The 22465-nt window shown below is 40.6% G+C and overlaps 1 protein-coding gene across 1 annotated transcript; it reads left to right on the top strand.

Annotated features, from left to right (window-relative positions):
* Nucleotides 1-2486: 2486 nt before the first annotated feature.
* Nucleotides 2487-22230, top strand: LOC134805161 (hemicentin-2-like). Its single transcript, XM_063778460.1, has 13 exons — nt 2487-2653; nt 4911-5083; nt 5276-5389; nt 7407-7409; nt 8371-8568; nt 10096-10250; nt 11637-11781; nt 16670-16821; nt 17471-17678; nt 18104-18310; nt 19331-19492; nt 20687-20778; nt 22129-22230. Exons 1-13 carry the CDS (start codon nt 2487-2489, stop codon nt 22228-22230), a joined length of 1878 nt encoding a protein of 625 aa, XP_063634530.1.
* Nucleotides 22231-22465: the final 235 nt, after the last annotated feature.

Here is a 22465-nt window from a genome sequence, read left to right as displayed (position 1 = left end):
TTTGCGTGTCCAATGCACTTTGGTAACACCAGTATATCTTGGACTTTCTACCCCCTGTTGTCTTTGATAGAACTATTATATTGCTTAGAAAAGCATGTAGGGGAGGGGTCAAGTTTAATTCGTAGGTGTTTTGTTTTGAATGAATCATAGGGGGCGCGTTTTGGATACGCATGGGAGTTTTTTTTAGATTTTTTGGTACTTGAGGCCATGGATTGTTGTTTATAAGGCTGCAGGATTCTTTTTTGGTACTTAGCGATTTTGTTTTTTGTTATATGGCTGCAAAATGGAACTAGATTAGTTATTTTGTATATATATACCTCGTCTGTTCATAAGTTTTAAGGCGACACAAAATTTCATAAAAGTATCGAAAGTCGATTAAATATATTTCGAAATGTATCATATTATTTGTATCTCCTTGGATTTCAATTCACGGGCCTAGAAATCCCGGTCTTTTGTTGATACGCTTGCTTGGGGATATAGAGGTAGATCCGATCCAACACGTAGACGAAAAATACTAGGTATATTCTTATGCAAATGTCTTCCCCGCCACAATACAAACAAGGTAATTACATATTGTTTATTCAGCATAATAGTCGAATCATTTCTGAATATTTCGGTGTATAATTTGATATTTCATCTATTACAATTTTCTTTTACTTCCTATACCATTTTAGGGACCGTGCCGGAATCCCTTAAATGCCAACATATTAAATGACTATAATAAAAAACATATTTTAAAAAGTTTACATTCATCTCAAGAGTTATGAACAGACGAGGTATATGTATATAGTTTGTATAATGAATTAGACCAGGCGGCTTAGCACGGTCGTGTTTTTATCCCTTGTCACCATGCCTGTCACGTTCTAACAAGTATGTAAGTGCGAAAGGGACGCGCATAGTGATAGTCGATAAAAATGGAACCGTGCTGAGCCCGCAGATAGGTTAATAAAGTTAGAGTCTGTGCGGAAAGAGAAAAAACATACATTCTACGACTCTTCTCTTTTCGCACATGATCTTGTTTATAAAATTAAAAGTTTTGATAAGTTCAGTATTTTAATTTGCATACCTACAAATACCTACAACATAAAAACGTATGTTTAAATATTACAATTTTCGTACTTTTAATTATTCTTGCACCTATTACTGCTTGTTCTCTGTTTGGCCCGAGGGTTAACTGGTAGAGAATGCCTTCTGGCATTAAGTTCGCCTTTTGTACAATGTTTACTGTGCAATAAAGTTTAAATAAATAAATACCTACCCAGTACTTTATTATACCTACATAACATAATATCGTGTTGCAGACCCCACAATGCTGTTACACTACGCGATCTTCGGACTATTAAGCATTCCAGTATTTTGCATCGATACAGGTATGTACTTACAATATTATCTACCAAAGAGAATTTGAAATAGAGAGTTACTGTCATGGTAATTTTTTTAACTACAGTACATTTACGGCCATCTTTTGACAGAAGATTAAAATTGTTAGATGTTAATATTTAACAAGTTAACACATATCAGTGAAATAATAACGATCAAAGTCAAATGGCGTTCTAACAGTTTTAATCTTCTGTCGAAAGATGGCAGTAAATTTACAGTGGCTACATATTTTACTTTGACAATCCTCCTCTATACACTCTACTCTCTTTGATACCTACAAGCTAATAAGTTTAGAATAACCACCAAACTATTATTTAGCCGCTGTGTATTTATTAGCTTTATTTAACATTAATAAGCGCATTTTGTAAATAATATGCCTACTTGAATAATAAACTATCTTTATAGTATGAGACATAGATATATTATGTACAGTCAACTACAAAGAGACGTATGCATTTTTTCACTTTATTACAATGCAGTAAGGTGTTATAGTGGATAAGTACATATCTATGTAGTCGACTGTATAACTGGCTTGGTAGCAATAACTAAGTATAGGTACCTATTAGTGTAGGTATTAGTTGTGCTCGAATATAGGTATTCCGTATTTGAATTGAAATTATCATAGTTGCTCCTTTACCAGTTTGAAAGTTCGACATACTTTTTATCTAGCAGAGAAGTTTGATTAATTCTGTCCACATATGTACACATACTTAATTTAATAATGTGATTGAACAGTAGGTATACAATATACATACAACTACATGCAAAAGGAGCTTAACTCTTAAGTTCTTTACTGATCCCATTTCTTATCACCCTAAATATTGATAATAATGAAAATCATTTCAAGACATAACCCCCTAATATAGTTATTTACGATACAAGTGCGAAATTCGCAACGAGTGGCGAAATTTAAAACAAGAAAAGAAGGGAGTGTTTTAAATCGACACAAATTGCGAATTACCTATTCGCACGTATATCGTTACAACGTTTTACAGTACATATGGCCCTTTAAATTTCCGACGTAAGTAGTTACGTAATGTGCTTATTATAGCACAATGTGTCGTAATGGAGCACCATATGTACTTTAAAGTAAATAAGGATGATTGATGTTGTCCACAGAAGTGGTGGTCCTCAGAGCCGTGAGAGGTCATGACGCGCGGCTCCCCTGCGGCCAAGGCAAGGTGTTTCTAGACGGGCCTGACGCTTACGTGCTGTGGCTCAAGAACGAGAGGGAATTCCTCTACCGCTTCCCTAATGAGGAGACTCAACGAAGGTACCATGGGCGGCTCCCCTGCGGGAATTTAGTTGTAAAATATTAGTTTTAGTTACCCATTTTGCATTCCAAATTCGGTTAAGCATATGCACACCTAAATACTAGCACAATCGGATTAGCTCTAACCTCGAAATCTCTAGAAGAGTTCTGAAATTTGGTATGTATGTTAATTAAAGGTCTCTTTTTCATGTCCACACTATTTGACATTTAGGGACCTCGAGGAATCGCAGCTGTCATGGAAAGTGTGTACCATCTTGGAGAAAATATGCGTTTTTCTCTAAATCTGCGTTCTATATGAAAATATGGTGTAAGGCAACATTAAAGCTTATTAAATTCTACACAAAAAAGTCCGGTATATGTTTGCAGGCAAAATACTTCTTGTTATAGAACGTAATTACTGAATCAGAGGATATTCTCTTAAAAGGAAACTTGGAGGAATATAAATTCCACTTTTGTCTACACATTCGGTAGATTGCTTGCCCTTCACAACCTGCGTCTACATTTGTTTTATTAAAGACAAATCCGAAGAGAAACCGAATATTAAATCATATTTTGCTTCTAACGCCTAAAATATTGAGCGGATTTCAATAAAATAGACATCAGTAGGTACATTCATAATTGGTACACGAGTGCTATGCAATACAAAACTAAAATAAACGGAGGAAAAATGCTCAGGACTAAAAAATGTGATTGCAAAAAAAAGATTTTAGGTCTTAGGGGCTGTCCATAAATTACGTCATCGATTTTTGACGATTTTGGACCCCCCCCCCCCCCCTATAATCATCCAAAAATCATGCTTCAAATGACCCCATTTCCTCCTACTTTATGCTACCGTCATCCGATGTCCAGACCCCCCCCCCCTAATTTGAAATGACGTAATTTATGAATAGCCCCTTAGGTGGGGTTCAAAAAAATCCCTGTTTGCGTGTCTTAAACTTTCAGCTACGGGGACCACATCACATACATAAAGGCGTACCTATACTGTCACCTTTGAAAGTATAGGTAGGTATTGATTTTTTGTTGTTTTCTCAGAATTATAGGTTTTATGTAAACACTGTGTATTTGCCAAGATGGCTGCGATTCCTCGATGTCCCCAAATGTCAAATAGTGTGGACAACTGGACATGACAAAGAGACCTTTAATTAACATACATACCAAATTTCAGGACTCTTCTAGAGATTTCGAGGTTAGTCCTAACCCGATTGTGCTATACCTTATATTATAGTACAGTAGAGTCCGGTTATAACGACGCCCAAGGGACCGGTGATATTAGGTCGTACTAACCGGACGTCGTACTAAACGAACTGCAAATATTAATATTTTTTTTAATAAAAATAATTACATCATTTTGTATTTATTAATACTTATGCAACGATCAAAGAAAAAAAAACATTTCCATTAAAATATTTATTTACAACACTTTTATATTACCAACACTTTGTCTTAAATGCAGAGACTTGTGTGTTTAGTTACACTTAGAAGAAACCACTTACTCGTACTCACTCAATCATCCGCAAATTACTCGAATCCCGTAAAATAAAAAGGAATCTAATCAAGATGACAATGGAACATCGGACATCGACAATCAAATATTAAATAAGTTTTTTGTCAAACATTAACAATAAATACCAATTCCGTTAACACTACTCTGCTGCACCAAAAATGCTGGAAAATGTACGATGTCTGTTTATGACACAGTTCTTATGGCCACCTCCTGTGTCCAGCATCAGATCAGCTCGAAGGTACCAAAATATTGCATTGTCATCCAACTTACATACATAATTATGTACGTGAAGTTTAAGCTCAATTGAATATTGGGAATTGGGTGTTATTTAGTTTGCAAGATTACGTAAAGTCACATGACTATTTCATCTTACTGCGTATAGGCAAAGGGGCGAGGGAGTTGGGTGCGCGGGACGGAGTAAGCTTCTTACCAACAATTTATTTGTAAAAACTACGTCGCTCGTCGTTGTAACCGGACTTGACGGACGGATTTTGTGTCAATTTCCGTCGTTAAAAGCGGTTGGTCGTTATAAGCGGAGTCGTAATAAACGGTTGTACTTTCATAGAAGCTTGTACTAAAACCAACCAAGTGCCTATACTTACGTCGCTATAAGCGGTTGGTTGTTATATGCGAAGTCGTACTAACCGGACTCTACTGTATATAACTATTAGTAACTTATTAAAAAAATGTATGGCAAATTAATTATCTTTTAGACTCACCCCATTTATAGCTAACACAACACTACTTCCCCAGATCACTTTCACTAGACCAAGTGTTCGGCACCACGTGCATCGCGGGCGCCTGCCACGACGACACCTCTCTCCTTCTAAAGCGCGTGAGCGACAGAGACAGCGGCGTTTATCGCTGCCGCGTGCACTATCAGGCTTCGCCGTCGGTGGACTATGTCATCGATATAAGACTGGTTGGTGAGTAGTTGAGTACGTATGGTTCTGCCCCTGTTTGTGTGGTCTGTGGTGTTGTCCAAGTTGCTTAACGAAGGACTGTTATTTGAAATTACGACGTTTAAATAACACTTACACAGTCTGTGCTGTCAAAATCGCTGCCAACTTAGCTTAGTAGGTATAATTCTAGGAGTTTTAGAATCACGAATGTTTCAGATTCTCCGGGTACCCCGCAGATCTACAATGACGCTGGTGAACCACTTCAGAGAGGTCACATCCAGCACATCAGCCTCGGAACCAACTTCACTCTCACCTGCGAAGTTGCTGATGGTAAGATTGTAAATATTATTTATTATGTATTGACTGTACTCGTAAAAGAGAGACCCCAAACTAGGATCTTCCGAGCGTCGGTGTCTAGTGGCTGCTGCTCGACGCAACGGTAATTTTTAGGGATGTACCGACTAGTCGCCGACTAGTCGGGAAAGCCGACTATCCGGCCTCATTTGTAGTCGGCGATTAGTCGGCGACCAGTCGGCAAAAATGGCCGATTAGTCGGCCCTTTATAAATGACAGAAAAATAGGGCAAAAAGAAATAAAAAGCAAATAAATATTTACTATAAGCTTTTCACCTATTTTACCCAAATTCCTATTTAGGGTGCTTACGAAAACTTTTGTTCGAATTATCGACCGTGTCGTCGCTTTCTTATGTCCGATTGTCCGGTTTTCATATAAGTTTTTGGCAAATAATTTCATTTTTGGTACAAGCTTTTATCGCTGACTGTACTTTTCTTACGACAGACAACTAATACTCATCGCGACAATTCTAAAAACCCCTAAAACAATTAGGTTGCGCTGTTTCATCACAGAGTTCCTATGGCCACCTCCTATCTCCTTCATCAGATCAGCTCGATGGTACCATAATATTGCATTGTCATCTGATTTATACATGCATGCAAAATTTCAGCTCAATCGGAAACCGGGAAGTGGATCTTTAACTTGCAAGATTTGATTACAGACCGACAGACAACGGTCAGGTGAAACTAAATAAAAGCTTGTAATGAAATATAGCCATATGATTTTTTTATTTATTTTATTTTTTTGCGTTACTATAATATGATGAATAGCGCGACGAAATGGGTAAAACGATTGTTTTTTAAGTGCATCTGAATCGAACTTAGACGAAACTAATGATCTGGCCGACTAGTCGGCCGACTAATCGGCCATCCGAGTGCCGATTAGTCGGCTATTCGTCTAGTCGGCCGAATCAATAGTCGGTACATCACTAGTAATTTTATTTATTTATTTTTATTTCGTTATTTATTAAAAAAACGTTGGCGCAACTCCATTTTCCATAGCGCTGACTTAGTATGGGGGGGGGGGGGGGGGTTGATTCAAATGTGAACGTACTTTACAGTCTTTAAAGGAGATATATTAACAAAATATCTTAATATAACGTCTCTTACAACCGCTCCGTAATTTTTTGCCAATCGTTTAGTTAACAAGTATAAAATTCTCGGACGACCGGCCCGGCCTAGTGGGTATTGACCCTGCCTGTGAAGCCAATGGTCCTGGGTTCGAATCCCGGTAAGGGCATTTATTTGTGTGATAAACACATATTTTTGAATTTGTTCCTGAGTCATGGATGTTTTCTATGTATATGTCGTAGTCAGATCGTATAATCCGCCGTATTACATTACGGCTAGCCGTTATCAAAAACAGGGGCGTTTTGAAATGCGGCGGTTCGACGATTAGCCGGATTGTCATTGCGATACGTTCTTCAATAAGGCGGCCAACGTTTAGCCGCATCGTACTACTATTTTAGATTGTAGAGTGACCAGTTCTTTCGGTCGCCTACGTAACCGGAGTTTGACAATGTTTGCAATTTAATTTATTTTTACCATGGTCCCACCGCACTACATGTGTTTCTTTTCCAAAACATTTCCTTCACAACTTAAATAGACGGAGCCCCGCAAGCGGGGCTCCTATTTCTGGGCGGTTTGCCCTTCGGGCATCTGAAGCTACCTAACGAACCTAACCTACTTACCTACCTACGCTTTTTTCCCCAAAGTGTAATGATTTCACGGACGTCTCACTAAATCAATAGGTAGGTAGGTTAGGTTCGTTAGGTAGCTTCAGATGCCCGAAGGGCAAACCGCTCAGAAATAGGACGTCTAGTTAAGTTGCGAAAGAAATGTTTTTTGAAAAGAAACAGTCCGACGAACTCCAGATTTGATGGACACCCCAGCGTTTGTCAGGCAGCGCCACGGGTGTTAAAAATGGGAACTAAAAACTGTCAAAGCGGCGGCTAATGACTCGCTGTATTACATTACGGCTAGCCGTGTTGAAGAACGTATGGCGCCGAATACATTCCGGCGGATTCTCATTCAGCCGCATTCAATCCGGCTAATCGTTAAACCGCCGCATTTCAAAACGCCCCTGTTTTTGAAAACGGCTAGCCGTAATGTAATACGGCGGATTATACGATCCGACTGCGACATATACATACATATAAGTATGTATATCGTCGCTTAGCAGCCATAGTACAACCTTTGCTTAGTGTGGGGCTAGGTTGATCTGTGTAAGATATCCCCTGATAAAAAAAACCGGGCAAGTGCGAGTCGGACTCGCGCACGAAGGGTTCCGTACCATAATGCAAAAAAAAAAACAAACAAAAAAAAGCAAAACAAAAAAAACGGTCACCCATCCAAATACTGACCACTCCCGACGTTGCTTAACTTTGGTCAAAAATCACGTTTGTTGTATGGGAGCCCCATTTAAATCTTTATTTTATTCTGTTTTTAGTATTTGTTGTTATAGCGGCAACAGAAATACATCATCTGTGAAAATTTCAACTGTCTAGCTATCACGGTTCGTGAGATACAGCCTGGTGACAGACGGACGGACGGACGGACGGACGGACGGACAGCGAAGTCTTAGTAATAGGGTCCCGTTTTACCCTTTGGGTACGGAACCCTAAAAACCGGCCAAAAGCGAGTCGGACTCGCGCACGAAGGGTTCCGTACCGTTACGCAAAATACGGCAAAAAATCACGTTTGTTGTATTGGAGCCCCACTTAAATATTAATTTTATTCTGTTTTGTTATAGCCGCAACGGAAATATGTACATCATCTGTGAAAATTTCAACTGCCTAGCTATCACAGCTATACAGCCTGGTGACAGACAGACAGACGGACACCGGAGTCTTAGTAATAGGGTCCCGTTTTTACCCTTGGGGTACGGAACCCTAAAAAGATTGTTCCGTTCTTACTGTAGTATAGCCTTAAATCATACTCTTTTTCTATGTTACCCAGAGCCTGACACTCTCCTCTTCTGGCGTCGCAACGGCATCGTGATCGAGCGTGCGGAGGCGTCGCGCCCGCGCACGCTACGCGCTACAGTTAGCGTGACCAACGCGACGCGCGCCGAGCTAGACGCGCACTACGAGTGCCTCGCGCAGAACGCCGACGTCACTGAACCGCTGAGCGCGAGCGTGCTGGTCACTATGTATTGTGAGTAGTTAAGCTACTCGTAATAGTGTTTACTTAGGGCCAGTTGCACCAGCCACATTTGACAGACTGGTCAACGTCAGCCGGCGCGCCCCGGCGCGCCACTATGAAACTTTCCATACATAACAATTTAGCGAACTCTTTAACGATACGAACAGTTTGGTGCAACCGACCCTTAGTACACAAGATGTCTCTGTGTTTTATTATACATACCTTTGACGCTGCGCGCTATTGTTTATACAAACGGCGTCCGCAACGTCGTGCATGTGCACAGAGCTGGCAAGCGGGTTAACGAAAAATGGTATGAGCGCCGCTAAAGGTGAAATCGGACGGTTCATTTTCGTGTTTCATTATTTATCTTTCTCAAAGTGACACGTGTAAACACAACATGAACCAAAAGTGAAAAATGAATTCATTAGTGAAATAATCCAACAGTGTTGGATATTTTCACTCGCACTCCGAATGAACAAAAAAAAACCGGGCAAGTGCGAGTCGGACTCGCGCACGAAGGGTTCCGTACCATAATGCAAAAAAAAAAACGAAAAAAAAGCAAAAAAAACGGTCACCCATCCAAGTACTGACCACTCCCGACGTTGCTTAACTTTGGTCAAAAATCACGTTTGTTGTATGGGAGCCCCATTTAAATCTTTATTTTATTCTGTTTTTAGTATTTGTTGTTATAGCGGCAACAGAAATACATCATCTGTGAAAATTTCAACTGTCTAGCTATCACGGTTCGTGAGATACAGCCTGGTGACAGACGGACGGACGGACGGACGGACGGACGGACGGACGGACGGACGGACGGACGGACGGACGGACAGCGAAGTCTTAGTAATAGGGTCCCGTTTTACCCTTTGGGTACGGAACCCTAAAAATGAACAGTGTGAACACAGAGTGAATGTTCATTCAGATTTGGCATATTTTTCTCGAATCCTGTGGCTAGTAGTACCTAGGAAACTAGTACTTCTTGGAAAAACCAGGATATGGTATTTGTGGGTACTCTGTAAAAATATTCCAGAGTTCTAAAACAATCGCCAGTATAGGTAAGTGCAAAAGTGACAGACGATAAAAAAGGAACCATGCTGCCACCGCTGATGTAACTAGGTAATAGTAGAAGTTCTTCAAAATTACTTAATCCGCATATGATTGCGATACAATTCAGGATCTTCAATGGCTAGTTTCACCAATGTATTCAAAGCTAGCACCCACCACCGTCGACGTTTTCTTTGCTTTTTGCTTGTTTATATCTTTATTAAATTATCACAAATAAGAAATAATCCAAGACGCACAACTTCATTCGACGCCATGTGAACATGCAATGAAAGAAAAGTGAATCATTCACTCAAGTGAACATTCATTCGAGTGAACCGTCTGATCCCACCTTAGTGATTTAAACGCGGGCGCGTGCGATGGATTTTACTTAAAATTTCACCCGCACGCGTGCGGACGCTCCGTGCACGCGTGCAACGTGGCGGACGCCCTATAAGACAGCCGGGTTTAACTCGATTTAATTTAATTTAATTTCAGTGCCTCCTCTAAGCGTGGAGATACGCTTAAACAACAATGTAGATTTTGAAGCCGGCCAACCCCGGGTGGTGGACTGTGTGGTGGTCGGCTGCGTGCCTCCCCCCTCCATCACCTGGCACCTGGGGGACACGCTGCTGAGACCGAGCGTGCATAAGGTAGGTAGTTAGGTACCTATCCTTTTCCCCATATTAGCAAATTTGTTGTATTTTAAAGGCGTCCAGAAACGGCCTTGGTTGAATTTTTATCACCTGTCGTGCCATGCGTCGCTTTCACACTTAGGTACATATATATTTGTTAGAACGTGACAGGCCTGGTGACAAATGATAAAGAGGCGACCATCTTAGCCCTACAGATTTGGTAAACGTGCCAGCGTGCCACATTATGTCTAACTAGAGTCTGTGCGGTAAGAGAAGAGTCCTGGAATTAGGGTTGCCAGATGGTCGGGATTTCGAGGGATTCTCCCGATTTTTTGTATGTGTTCCCGATTCCCGACAAATCGAAAATTGACCCGAAAAACATCTTCACGTTATAAAACAATAATTTCAAGTTCCGAAGTGTCGTCGAGCGAGCGAGCGAGCGACCAGCGTCGAACGCGTCGAGCAGCTGACGTAGTGCCAATAATGTAAAATATCGTTGTTTTTAATAGAATTACTTTAAATTGAATGTTTTTTTCCCGACTTAAGTCCCAAAATCCCGAAAAATTGATATGTTTTCCCGATTATAGCGCCTTTCGATCTGGCAACCCTACCTGGAATGTATGGGTCCCAATACATTCCACGACTTCTCTTTCCGAACAGACTACGCGCGTGTATTTCCTAGTACCTATGTACAAGTTTACACTTTTTGGCTTATTACAAAGGAGTATGGTCAGTGGCGGATTTGCAGTCTTTGCCGCCCTAGGCCCCGGGCCCTATAGCCGCCCCTTTCGCAGCACCCATCTTATATTGACCCATTGACTACATTTTAAGTTATGTCTTGTTATAATCAGCGAATTTTTTGTCACAATTTGCCGCCCCTAATTTTTTTGCCGCCCTAGGCCCGGGCCTACTGGGCCTTAGGGCAAATCCGCCACTGAGTATGGTGCAAAAGTGTAAACATATTTTTGACGTCGACTGTACCTAAATGACGTGCTAGGGGGCTATTCATAAATTACGTCATTTCAAATTAGGGGGGGGGGGGGGGGTCTGGACATCGGATGATGGTAGCATGACGTAGGAGGACAGCCCCTAGCTAGCGGAGCGTTTACCAGATATCGATGCACCATAAAAGGAGGTGACTGAACTGTTTATTTGTTAATTTAATCTTATAAACCCAAGTGCAGTGGCTAAACGAAACATTGTCAAGATTCCGCGAATAACACGTATTATAGGCCAATTTTACAGAAAGTTACTAGAATTGTAAAGTTAATGAGGCTTGAGAAGTATTAGGAATATAGCTATGTACTACGAAGTAAGTAGACGGTGAAAGAACGGAAAGCGGTGATCATGCATGACTTTCATAATATTATATTTACCGTCAAATAATTATTATATAATTTGCAGGAACTCCACGACGGCAATTACACAGTATCCTCATTGACACTAGCGCCATCTCTCCGCGACGGCGGGCGCGAGCTCGCGTGCCGCGCCCACAACTCCCATCTCCCCGGGCTGGTGTTCCAGGACGAGGTCACCCTGAACGTGGGCTGTGAGTTGTCAATCCCGGTTAGTTATACGTGGACACTGGCGCCATCTGTCGACGGCGGGCGTTCAACTCCCACTTCCTAGGGCCAGGTGTTCCAGGACCAGGTCACCCTGAACGTGGGCTGTGAGTGTACTAAGTATTCCTACTCCACGCTAGATGGCGGCAGCAATTAACCGTTATGTCACTTCGTAGAATAGGCATTTGTTCGCGTGGTTTAAATTAGTTGTTTGGAAATTCCGGGCGCTGATCGAAATATTATATCCGTTACTATTTCATGATGTGGGTATTGGCAAAACTACTTGTTTTGCGCTCATAATTATGTTCTTGGGGGTCAAAGAGTATAAGATAAGATAACTTTTATTCATTTAAAACTTACAATTAAACTCAAATTAAACTAAATACAAACTATTCTAAAATAAAATAAAATTAACCTTTTGAACGCCAAACTGCGCATCATTTGCCGTGCCACTGACGCCACAGGGGTTAATCTTAGTTTTGCCAAAGACATTATGTAACTCCGTATAAGATGAATAAAGTCTAAGGAAAAAACGTGCCTCGGAAATCAAGAAGAAGTAGAGATGGGTAGGGGTGAGTAAATACTGAGTATTTACTCGGTATTTACTCAAAGCACCCGATAAATACCCGTATTTACTCATTTAGGTGGGTAAAAACGATTGCTTATAAAATATTCAAAAAGTGAGATTTAAGAACAAAATTGTCTTTTATTGAAGAGTGCTAACGTGTATTAATAATATCTATAAAATAATAAGCATTATAGGACGCTTAATTTAGGAAAAAAAGGTAATTATTAGTGAGAGGCAAATTGTGATAATGCGTAGTTAACAATTTTGTTTTAAATAAGAAGGTATTTACTTTAAAAATATGGTACTTAAATTCATGTCGCGCAAAAGTGCGTGTTTACGCGGCACTTACGACCTTTTATTAAGGGTTTTTTTAAAGAAAACTCAAAAATGGCTCAACCGATGATGTTCAAAATATTGTTTTTTGTACTGTATTATACGGCTAATCTCCCGATATGTTTTCATATTTTTTCTGAACTTTGGTTCTAAAGTTATAGAGAGATAAACATTATTTTGGCCTTTCGAAACGGTTTTTTTCCAAAAAAATTCAATTTATCCAAAAATGTTCTTACAAACATTCCAGTTATTTTTAAACACCCATTTAATGATGTGCAACACGTTAGTGGTTTCTGAAATTTTTTTTTGTGACAAATATTTACATGTATGGAGTGCCCCTCTTAAAAATACATTTCTTACAATTTTGAGTACTTAATCCAGTAGCGGCTTACAAAATACACCTATATTTCAAATTGATATGCCCCTTTCAGCACTCTAAATAGTTTATACCTACCAATTTGGGTATAAACGAGTAAATACGGGTATATTGAGTACATACTGAGTATTTACTCGGTATTTACCCGTGAGTATTTACTCACTACCCATCTCTAAGAAGAAGTCATTCTCGGATAGATGGCACACACACCTTTGACCTATCCTCGGCTAGATGGCGTTGACGACACCGTTTTATATTTAACAATTTTAATACATAGGTATCAGTGAATAAACATGGGTCAAAATGATAAAAAAATAATAAAATCATTTATCCATATATATACATTCTTTGATAGTTTTTTACGTTTTCATTTTGAGTTTTATTCGTGTGTCGATAGATGGCAGTAAATTTACTGTGACTACAAAATTTACTATGACAGGACCCCTCTATACTATCTATTCTCTTTGGTTTTGCGAATAAATAATGCCAACCTAAAAGTGGGGTGTTTTTCAGTAGATTTTCATCAAAAAACGATCGAAGTCAAATGCCGTCTTTGGCGTCGTTGTCACGATTTTGCGTTGACGTCAATTGCCGTCTGTGGCGTTCAAAAGGTTAAAGTTATTTTTATTTATTGTTTTTTTTGACTTGTTTTTGTACCATATATATGAATAAAATTTTTAAAACTTATGCTAATTTGATTGCTACAATGGTAATTATACAATTTATACTTAAATACTAGTACATCCATGGATTCAAGTTAAAATAGGTAAAGATCAGTATACCAAAGAGTTGTGCCTATACTTATATATTATATATACATAGGACAAACTCTTCAAACATAATTGACCGAAGCGTAGCGAAGGTCTACGTTTTGACTCGAGCAATTTGCTTTCGTATGTCCGGATGTTCTCCTCTACAGGTCGCCATTCTTAACTGATTCTCATGAAATTTTGTGACCAGATTCTATGACTAAATAATTTTTTTTTGTCAATCCGGTTTTTGGAAATTTTTAAAAATGGCGGAGTCGTGATACCTGTCGCCTAAACAAATAGTCGTATCGATATCATAAGAGTTTTTTCTTTTTGAGACATGTTTACAGAGTTAATAGCAAAAAATGCAGAAAAAAATTATCGCTGGTTTAGGCGGTATTTAGATATTTAGTTTTGTATTTCCGGATGTTCTCCTCTACAGGTCGCAATTCTTAACCGATTCTCATGAAATTTTGTGACCAGATTCTATGACTAAATAATTTTTTTTTGTCAATCCGGTTTTTGGAAATTTTTAAAAATGGCGGAGTCGTGATACCTAGCGCTTAAACAAATAAACGTATCGATATCATAAGAGTTTTTTCTTATTGATATATGTTTATAGATTAAATGTCCAAAAATTCAGAAAATTTGTATCGCTGGTTTTGGCGGTATTTAGATATTTCGTTTTTACTTGCGAATGAGTAGCTAAATTTCGTCAGCTTTAGTAAGAACTATCATGGCGCATTTTGCAAACGTTCGCTTTTTTAGGGTTCCGTACCCAAAGGGTAAAACGGGACCCTATTACTAAGACTTCGCTGTCCGTCCGTCCGTCTGTCACCAGGCTGTATCTCACGAACCGTGATAGCTAGACAGTTGAAATTTTCACAGATGATGTATTTCTGTTGCCGCTATAATAACAAATACTAAAAACAGAATAAAATAAAGATTTAAATGGGGCTCCCATACAACAAACGTGATTTTTGACCAAAGTTAAGCAACGTCGGGAGTGGTCAGTATTTGGATGGGTGACCGTTTTTTTTTGTTTTTTTTTTTGCATTATGGTACGGAACCCTTCGTGCGCGAGTCCGACTCGCACTTGCCCGGTTTTTTTTTGTTTGTATCGGGAGGTCCCTGGTTCCATCCCCAGTAATTGTATGCTGCTACACAACTTTTTGTATTTTTTTATACTTAAATTTCGTATCAATTGTTGTTTTTTATTTTATTATTTTATTTTGAAAAAATGAAAAAAATCGTATTTTTTATTTATCAAGCGCGGGCTAAGCGTATTCGTTTAATTTTTGCAAGAGATGATGGCTTTTTGCACTTTAAAGAAAATTTGATTCTTGAATATACGGCGCCATACCTTTGGCCTCTATGCTCGTCTAGATGGCGACACCATTTTATATTTAACAATTTTTACTCATATCAGTAAAAGAACATGGGTCAAAATCATATGGCGTTCCAAAAATAAAAAAAAAACATTTATCCATACATATACCTATACATTTATTGATATTTTTTATTCATTTTCATTTTAATCCTGTATCGAAAGATGGCAGTAAATTTACAGCACTGATTTACAGTGACTACAAAAATTAGTACGACAATAACCCTCTACTATAGGGACCGTGCGCGTTGGAGGGTCTGCCATCTTGTGGTCTGAATCGGAAACATGTACATTGCCAAAGCAAGTTCTACCATCTACCGTTCTTGTAGGTACGTTTCCTTATGCATAGTATAGGTTTTGTCATCTTGTGGGCTACATCGGAAGCATAAACGTCACATTTACGCCTCACGCCAAAAATCTGACGGCTCCTATGCCGCCCCCTATAGTTCACGCACGCCCCCTATAGGGACCGTGCGCGTTGGAGGGCCTGCCATCTTGTGGCCTGAATCGGAAACATATGTGCACATGTACATTGCCAAAGCAAGTGCTACCATCAACCGTTCTCGTAGGTACGTTTTCTTGTGCATAGTAGGTTCTGCCATCTTGTGGGCTACATCGGAATCATAAACTACACATCTACGCTTCGCGCCAAAGATCTGACGGCTCCTGTGCTGCCCCCTATAGTTCATGCACGTCCCCTATACAATCTATTCTCTTTAGAATTTAGATTAGTTATATATTTAAATTCTTACTCGACTAAAATTAAAAGCATGAAACTCCTTCTATTGCGACTCGAGGAGGAACAAAGACTGAAAAGACTGGCAAACCAAACGCGCACGAAGCTTCTCAGTTGCAGTTTACAGGCTAATTAAAAGGTAATGTTGGTTCCCTAACATAAGTAGAGTTAGACCAAGAAAAGTCTGCAGAGATTTTGACACTGGCACAAATAACATTGGCACTGCGTGTGCTGTCAAAATCTCTGCAGACTTTTCTTGGTCTAACTCTATCCACTTTTCTATACATTAGTACGAGTATGGCGACGTGGATACTTAAGTTGGGGCACCGACCGTACACTGACATCGGAATGATATTTTTATCATGTTATTTAGTAGTCATCGTGCGTCTCGTTTGCGCCAATACATGTATATACGGACAAGAACCAGCGAAATGCACGATAACTAAATGACATCAGTTAGACGTCATTCTGATATCAGTGTACGTTTGAATTGGCCTGTTAGCCAAAAATTGTTTCGTATGTCCATCTGTTCAACTCTACTGGTCGCATTTCTAAACCAATCCCCGAATTTTGTAAGCAGGTTCGATAGTTAAGGTTTTAATTGTCAAATTAGATTCTCTAAATTCTTCTAAACAACGAAGCCATACATTTACTCAGTTTTAAGCTCAGCTCGCGAGGTCTACAGCTCACAGAGCCACTAGTCTAATTTGTTCCTAATCGCTTCAGATCGTCCAGTGTGCCTGTCAAGTGGCGAGGAGACCATCGGTGCCGTGCCTGGGGAGGCCGAGACAGTAACTTGCGTGGTGGAGGCGGCGCCGGAGCCCCTGCAGTTCAGCTGGACCTTCGCGGACTCGCGCACCCTGTACACCAGCGTTAAGGTAGTTTCTGATCGTCCAGTCTGCCTGTCAAGTGAAGTGGTCTTCCAAAACGAATAGGGGTCTCCAATAACCATTTTTTGATCTAGTTAATACTTTCGGAAATAATCGCTCCGAAAAAAAAAGTATGTGCCCCCCCCTCTCTAACTTTTGAACCATAGGTCCAAAATATGAAAAAAATCGTGAAACTTAAGCTTAATAAATACATTCAATAACTCGCTACGCTCGTGGTTCAATTTTGGAATCTTTCGCTTGTGCTCGGGTATCAAATCAATATTAGCACCAGCGGTTAAACAACAACTTTGCCCCCTTCTAAAAGAAATAACTATTAATATTATGTGTTATTAAATTTCTTTAGACTGCTATTAATGAATTTTGTAAATGACTCTATTGATGTTTCTTTTAGTGTTATGTTACTTAAAATTGTACGGTTCCACGTCACAGGAATCATCACTTAAAGCTACAAAACCCATATCTCCCACACTAATCCATACAAACACTTTCTGGGCAACAGACGAGTAGGCTTGAAATAAACTCCCGGAAGACATATGGTTTGGGTACAAAACTTGAATCAGTTAAAAAATAAATTAGATGATTACTGGATTCAGGCCTGTTTATTAAACAATAAATAAAACTGACCAACCTTTTTCAGAAATTGTCAGGCCACCATCACCGATACAGCTCAACGCTCACCTGGCTGCCGCGAGCCGGCGACTACGGCGCGCTGCTCTGCCGAGCGACGAACTCGTTCGGCGAGCAGAAGCGCGCGTGCGCGTACGTGGTGGCGCGGGGCGGCGCGCCGCGGGCGCCGCGGTGCCTGGTCAGGGAGGTGGGGACTCTGAGGATTCAGTGCAAGAAAGGTGAGCTTCTGGAGGTTTAAATCTAGGTATGTCAGTTAGATGGCAGAAAAAACAATACAAGTACTAAACCGTGGAGAGCTTGAAATTCCATTCAGTGCAGGAAAGATACGTTTTGGTGTCAGAAGTCCAAATTTACGTTTGACAGACACGACAACGCACTTCCTTAACCACCGAAGGAAAGACCCAGATATTTTAAACGTATATATATTCTTCAAATATACCACTTAGGGCCACTTGCACCATCCCACTAACCCGGGTTAACCGGTTAAACCCGGGTTAGTGGGATGGTGCAAGAGGCGCTTAGGAAAGTTAAGAATAGTTGGAACAACCCCTAGGTAATAAAAAAGTCATGACGGCGTCGTCGCACATTTTCTTGGTCACAAGTTTAAGGTGTCAAGAGTGTCAAGGCGTATTAACCATTTCAGATTGGGACGGCGGCCGGCCCCAAACCGTCCACCTTGTGGTCCGCGATGCCACCGGCACGGTGGTCACCAACGCTTCCGACGCCGCGGGCCACTTCCAGCTAGCGTTGGCCGGGCGCAACCTGAGTGCGGTGGTGTACGCGAGCAACAGTAGGGGCCGGAGCGAGGAGGTGGAGTTACAGATGCAGAATACGCCGACGAGCGCTTTTGGTGAGGCTTTAAGGATATACAGATTTAAATATAAAAGATTTTATCGCTGACGTCAATAGATAATTTCTCGAACGGTATAAGTCTAAAATTATCAGTGTGTATCATGGTAACCCATACAATTTAACAGTCCGTGGACTAATAATATTAGTCTAATACCGTTCAAGAAATGGCGACGGTTAGACGCTATCCCGGACAAACATAGAATCAAGTGTCATAGCGGGCGTCAGTCGACTTACGAGCGACCGAAGTAGTTCTTTAATTTTACTTACTTGGCCGACGCGATGACCCAAACGGAGTCGTGGTCTCCAACACAAGAGTAGGTACGCCATTTTACCCGGTCCTGCGCGAATTCACCCATATTCTCACTGACGCCGAGCTCATGGAGATCTACCTCCACTCTATCCGCCCAACGATATTTGAGTCGCTTAACTCGCTTAACTTCAAACTCTGGTAAATCCATCGGCCAGATTGTGCGATTTTGGTATTAAGAAAAAGTAATAGGGTAGATATTTGCTGAGAGGGTCGAATGGATTTACCCGTGTTTGAAGTTAAGGTACACGTTTAGGAATTTTAGGATCACCAACAGGATGGAGTCGTGGTCGACCCGAGTATGCTCAGAGGCAGCCAGCCCTATCTTCACCCTCCACCCATCCTTTCGAGGTGGCCAAGCAAGGAGACGATGTGCTTTGGTCTCACCTATTGTGTGTCAGGGCTGCAGAGAGGAACCGGCGGACTATCCGCGCCGTGTCCAAGATCACCGCCTTTTGCATCTGGCTCTTGATCCAACCACCTAGCGAGAGTCTCTCAAGATGTTGATCGAGACTCTTCGCTATTAGACCGTTCACTGGAACAATTATCGGGACAATGATCGCCTCGGCTATCTTTTCTGTTTCGGCATTATTTACCTAAATATTATGGGACTGCTGTCTGCTACCCGGCGGATAGAAATACCTACGGCTGGTGGAAAAATTAAGTGAAAAAATATAATTACTGTTTTTAGAGGAGTCATTTTCATTCTAGCAGTGATAGAGCCTACACCGGTCCGCGGTTGGGCACGTTGGCTCGAGGTGTCAGCTATAGTTGTCGTTGCCACGGTCGCTATAGCGGCGACAACGCTCTGCGTGCGCGCGGTGCGAGCGAGGAGACACACGGACAACCCTGATCTGGTGCCGAGGGCGGATGGTGAGTGTTTGGGTTCCCTCCACATATGTCGACGCGGAATCGGCAAAAGCGAAAAAGCGGTCGATGCGTCGGCAGGCGCCTGCCGGTGCGAGCCAAGCCGAACGACGGCATTTTCGCTCTTATTGCGCGGGCATAAAGCATTTTCCTATCGGCTTTTGCCGAATGCTCGTCGATATATCTGGGGAGAACCTTTGCCGTTGTCACTGTCACTGTCGCAGCGACAACGCTGCTATATCTATCTGTGTGTGTGGTTATTATCGTTCACTGTTTTGTGAGTGTATCGATAAATATATACTTAGGCTAGGCGCCATTCATTTATTACGTAAGACGATTTTTGCCAGTATTTGACCCCCTCCCTCCATTATGTAAGAAAAAATAAGAATAGGCTGACCCCCTTCCCCCCTCTATATTACCATATATTACGTAAGAATCTAAAGGAAAAAATAGTATGTTTGGTTTGAAAAAAAAAAAACATTTTTGGAACGTTTATTTGTACCTATAAAGGTACTGGAGCCCGTTTAGGCTAACTCTGCACCGAGTTTGATAGCATCATAGAGTGTGGAAGTATTATTTTAAACGTCATAATTATATAGAAATTAAAAAAAAACCCGGCAAGTGCGAGTCGGACTCGTGCACAAAGGGTTCCGTATCATAATGTAAAAAACGGCAAGAAAAAAAAACGGTCACCCATCCAAGTACTGACCCCGCCCGACGTTGCTTAACTTCGGTCAAAAATCACCTTTGTTGTATGGGAGCCCCACTTAAATCTTTATTTTATTCTGTTTTAGTATTTGTTGTTATAGCGGCAACATAAATACATCATCTGTGAAAATTTCAACTGTCTAGCTATCACGGTTCGTGAGATACAGCCTGGTGACAGACGGACGGACGGACGGACGAACGGACGGACGGACAGCGGAGTCTTAGTAACAGGGTCCCATTTTACCCTCTGGGTACGGAACCCTAAAAACACATCTTTGTGGTCTTACGTAAGAACTATGAAAACCCTCTCCCTCTCCCTTGTAAGAAAAAATAAGATATGTTCGACCCCCCTCCCACCCCTAAATCGTCTTACGTAATTAATTAATGGTGCCTTATAACAAATATTCGAGATGAACACACAGATAAATGCCATTACCGGGTTTCGGACCCAAACATCTTTGCTAATCCTAATGAACTCCTTTCTGGCAACAGGAACGTTCCATCGCGAGCCAGACTTCGTGAGCGGCGAGCGGGTCCTCGGCACGACCAACATCACCGTCAACCAGCTGGCTTCGTGTCAGAATGTAAGTCAGTTTACATTTTCACCATTTATCCCGAAATACCCCAACAGACATTTATTCCACCAACTTTATAATCCAACTCAATCATAACCTTGGGGCTATTCATAAATTACGTCATTTCAAATTAGGGGGGAGGGGTTGGTCTGGACATCGGATGATGGTAGCATGATGTAGGAGGAAACGGGGTCATTCGAAGCATGCTTTTTGGATGATTTTAGGGGGAGGGGGGGTCAAAATCGTCCAAAATCGATGACGTAATTTATGGACAGCCCCCTTTCAGTCAGGGTTGGCAACTGTCAAAAGGTTTTTAAAGAAAGGTTAAGCAAAGGTTTCAGCATAGGTTTTACCTAAGGTAGAAGTACTAGTGCTCGACGCTGCACTAGTATTCGACACGGGCACTTTATGTCATGGGCAGTTTATAGTACCTATATTCTATACACTGAGGGGCATACACTAATTACCTTTGAAATGTGAAGCTTAACTTCAAACTCGTGTAAATCCATTCGACCATCTCAGCAAAATTATATACAAAAGCAACAGACCGCCACACATGTGCCATAAATATAAGAAATAAAGATAAAATAGCCATACCATCAAGTAACTTACAAATTAGTAACAAGAGCCCTCACGTAATGACTATAAGAATTTATAATTACCTTCCAAAAGAAATAACTAACGAGCAAACATACACAAAATTTGTTACTAAGCTAAAAACCTACCTAATAGACCACAGTTTTTACTCCCTGCAAGAGTTTTTCAATGAAAATAAGTATAATTCAAAGATAATAAAATAATAATTTTGTTATATTTAATAGGCGTAGAAATAGATAAATAGATAAATTATAGTGTACCTTTCTTATGTGTATACATATTTTATATGCACGTGTATTTGCAATGCCCTTGTAGGGTAACATGTTGTAACCTTATTGTACTTGTAGAGTAAGATCAATATGTGAGCAATAAACATATTCTATTCTATTCTATTCTATTTTTTTTTTTAATGATTGTTGGTGTTTTTGTATTTTATGCCTATTTGTATGGAATGTGTATTTGTAGTTTTGTTGTGTATTAGTTTTATGATAAGTGATGGAGGTCAGATTAAGTACCTAATATTGTTTTAGTTATTCCTGATACTATTATTATGATAGTTTGGTTCCCCAATTATAGTTAATCACTGCTTTTGATTCTATTCTATTCTATTCTGTTCAAATAGGTATCTACATTATTACCCTTTCTCAACACCAAAATCGCATCATCTGGCAGATGCCCGCGTACCATAACTACATGCTGTATACCTACATTACATAGGTACATACATATAAATAATAAGACTTATTAATATATTTATTGCAGCAGTACTCGTCATCGCCAGTGCCCTCCTGCCGAGTGTTGGTGGGGTGTCCCCACCCCCCACCAGACACGTGTCCTGCCCCGCAACATTCATACTACGTATAACCTTTAACCGCCAGTCGTCAACTGACACGCGCCTCAAGCCTTCATGGTGAATAGGTACTGTTAGTTATTCTGTGACGGTGACGCGCGTGGCGTTCAAACGGTAATACATTGACTGTCCAGGCATAGAGAATAAAATACATAAGAGTGCTCACTCCATACATCAGTTTACCAAAACTATTTTCGTAGTCGACATCTAGCATAGAGTAGCGGAATTATCAGTACTGCTACTTGACAA

The sequence above is a fragment of the Cydia splendana genome, chromosome Z (assembly GCF_910591565.1).
Source record: "Cydia splendana chromosome Z, ilCydSple1.2, whole genome shotgun sequence".
Taxonomy (NCBI): domain Eukaryota; kingdom Metazoa; phylum Arthropoda; class Insecta; order Lepidoptera; family Tortricidae; genus Cydia; species Cydia splendana.
Note: the sequence above shows the minus strand (reverse complement) of the source record. Positions and strands in the feature narration are given on the sequence as shown.

What these genes read in the sequence shown, in the direction of transcription:
- LOC134805161 (XM_063778460.1), top strand. Translation starts at nt 2,487, where the DNA reads ATGTTGTCCACAGAAGTGGTGGTCCTCAGAGCCGTGAGAGGTCATGAC. An exon ending in GGTCACCCTGAACGTGGGCT is followed by an intron (nt 11,782 to 16,669) that starts GTGAGTTGTCAA and finishes TAATCGCTTCAG; the next exon opens with ATCGTCCAGTGTGCCTGTCA. An exon ending in TCTGGTGCCGAGGGCGGATG is followed by an intron (nt 19,493 to 20,686) that starts GTGAGTGTTTGG and finishes TTCTGGCAACAG; the next exon opens with GAACGTTCCATCGCGAGCCA.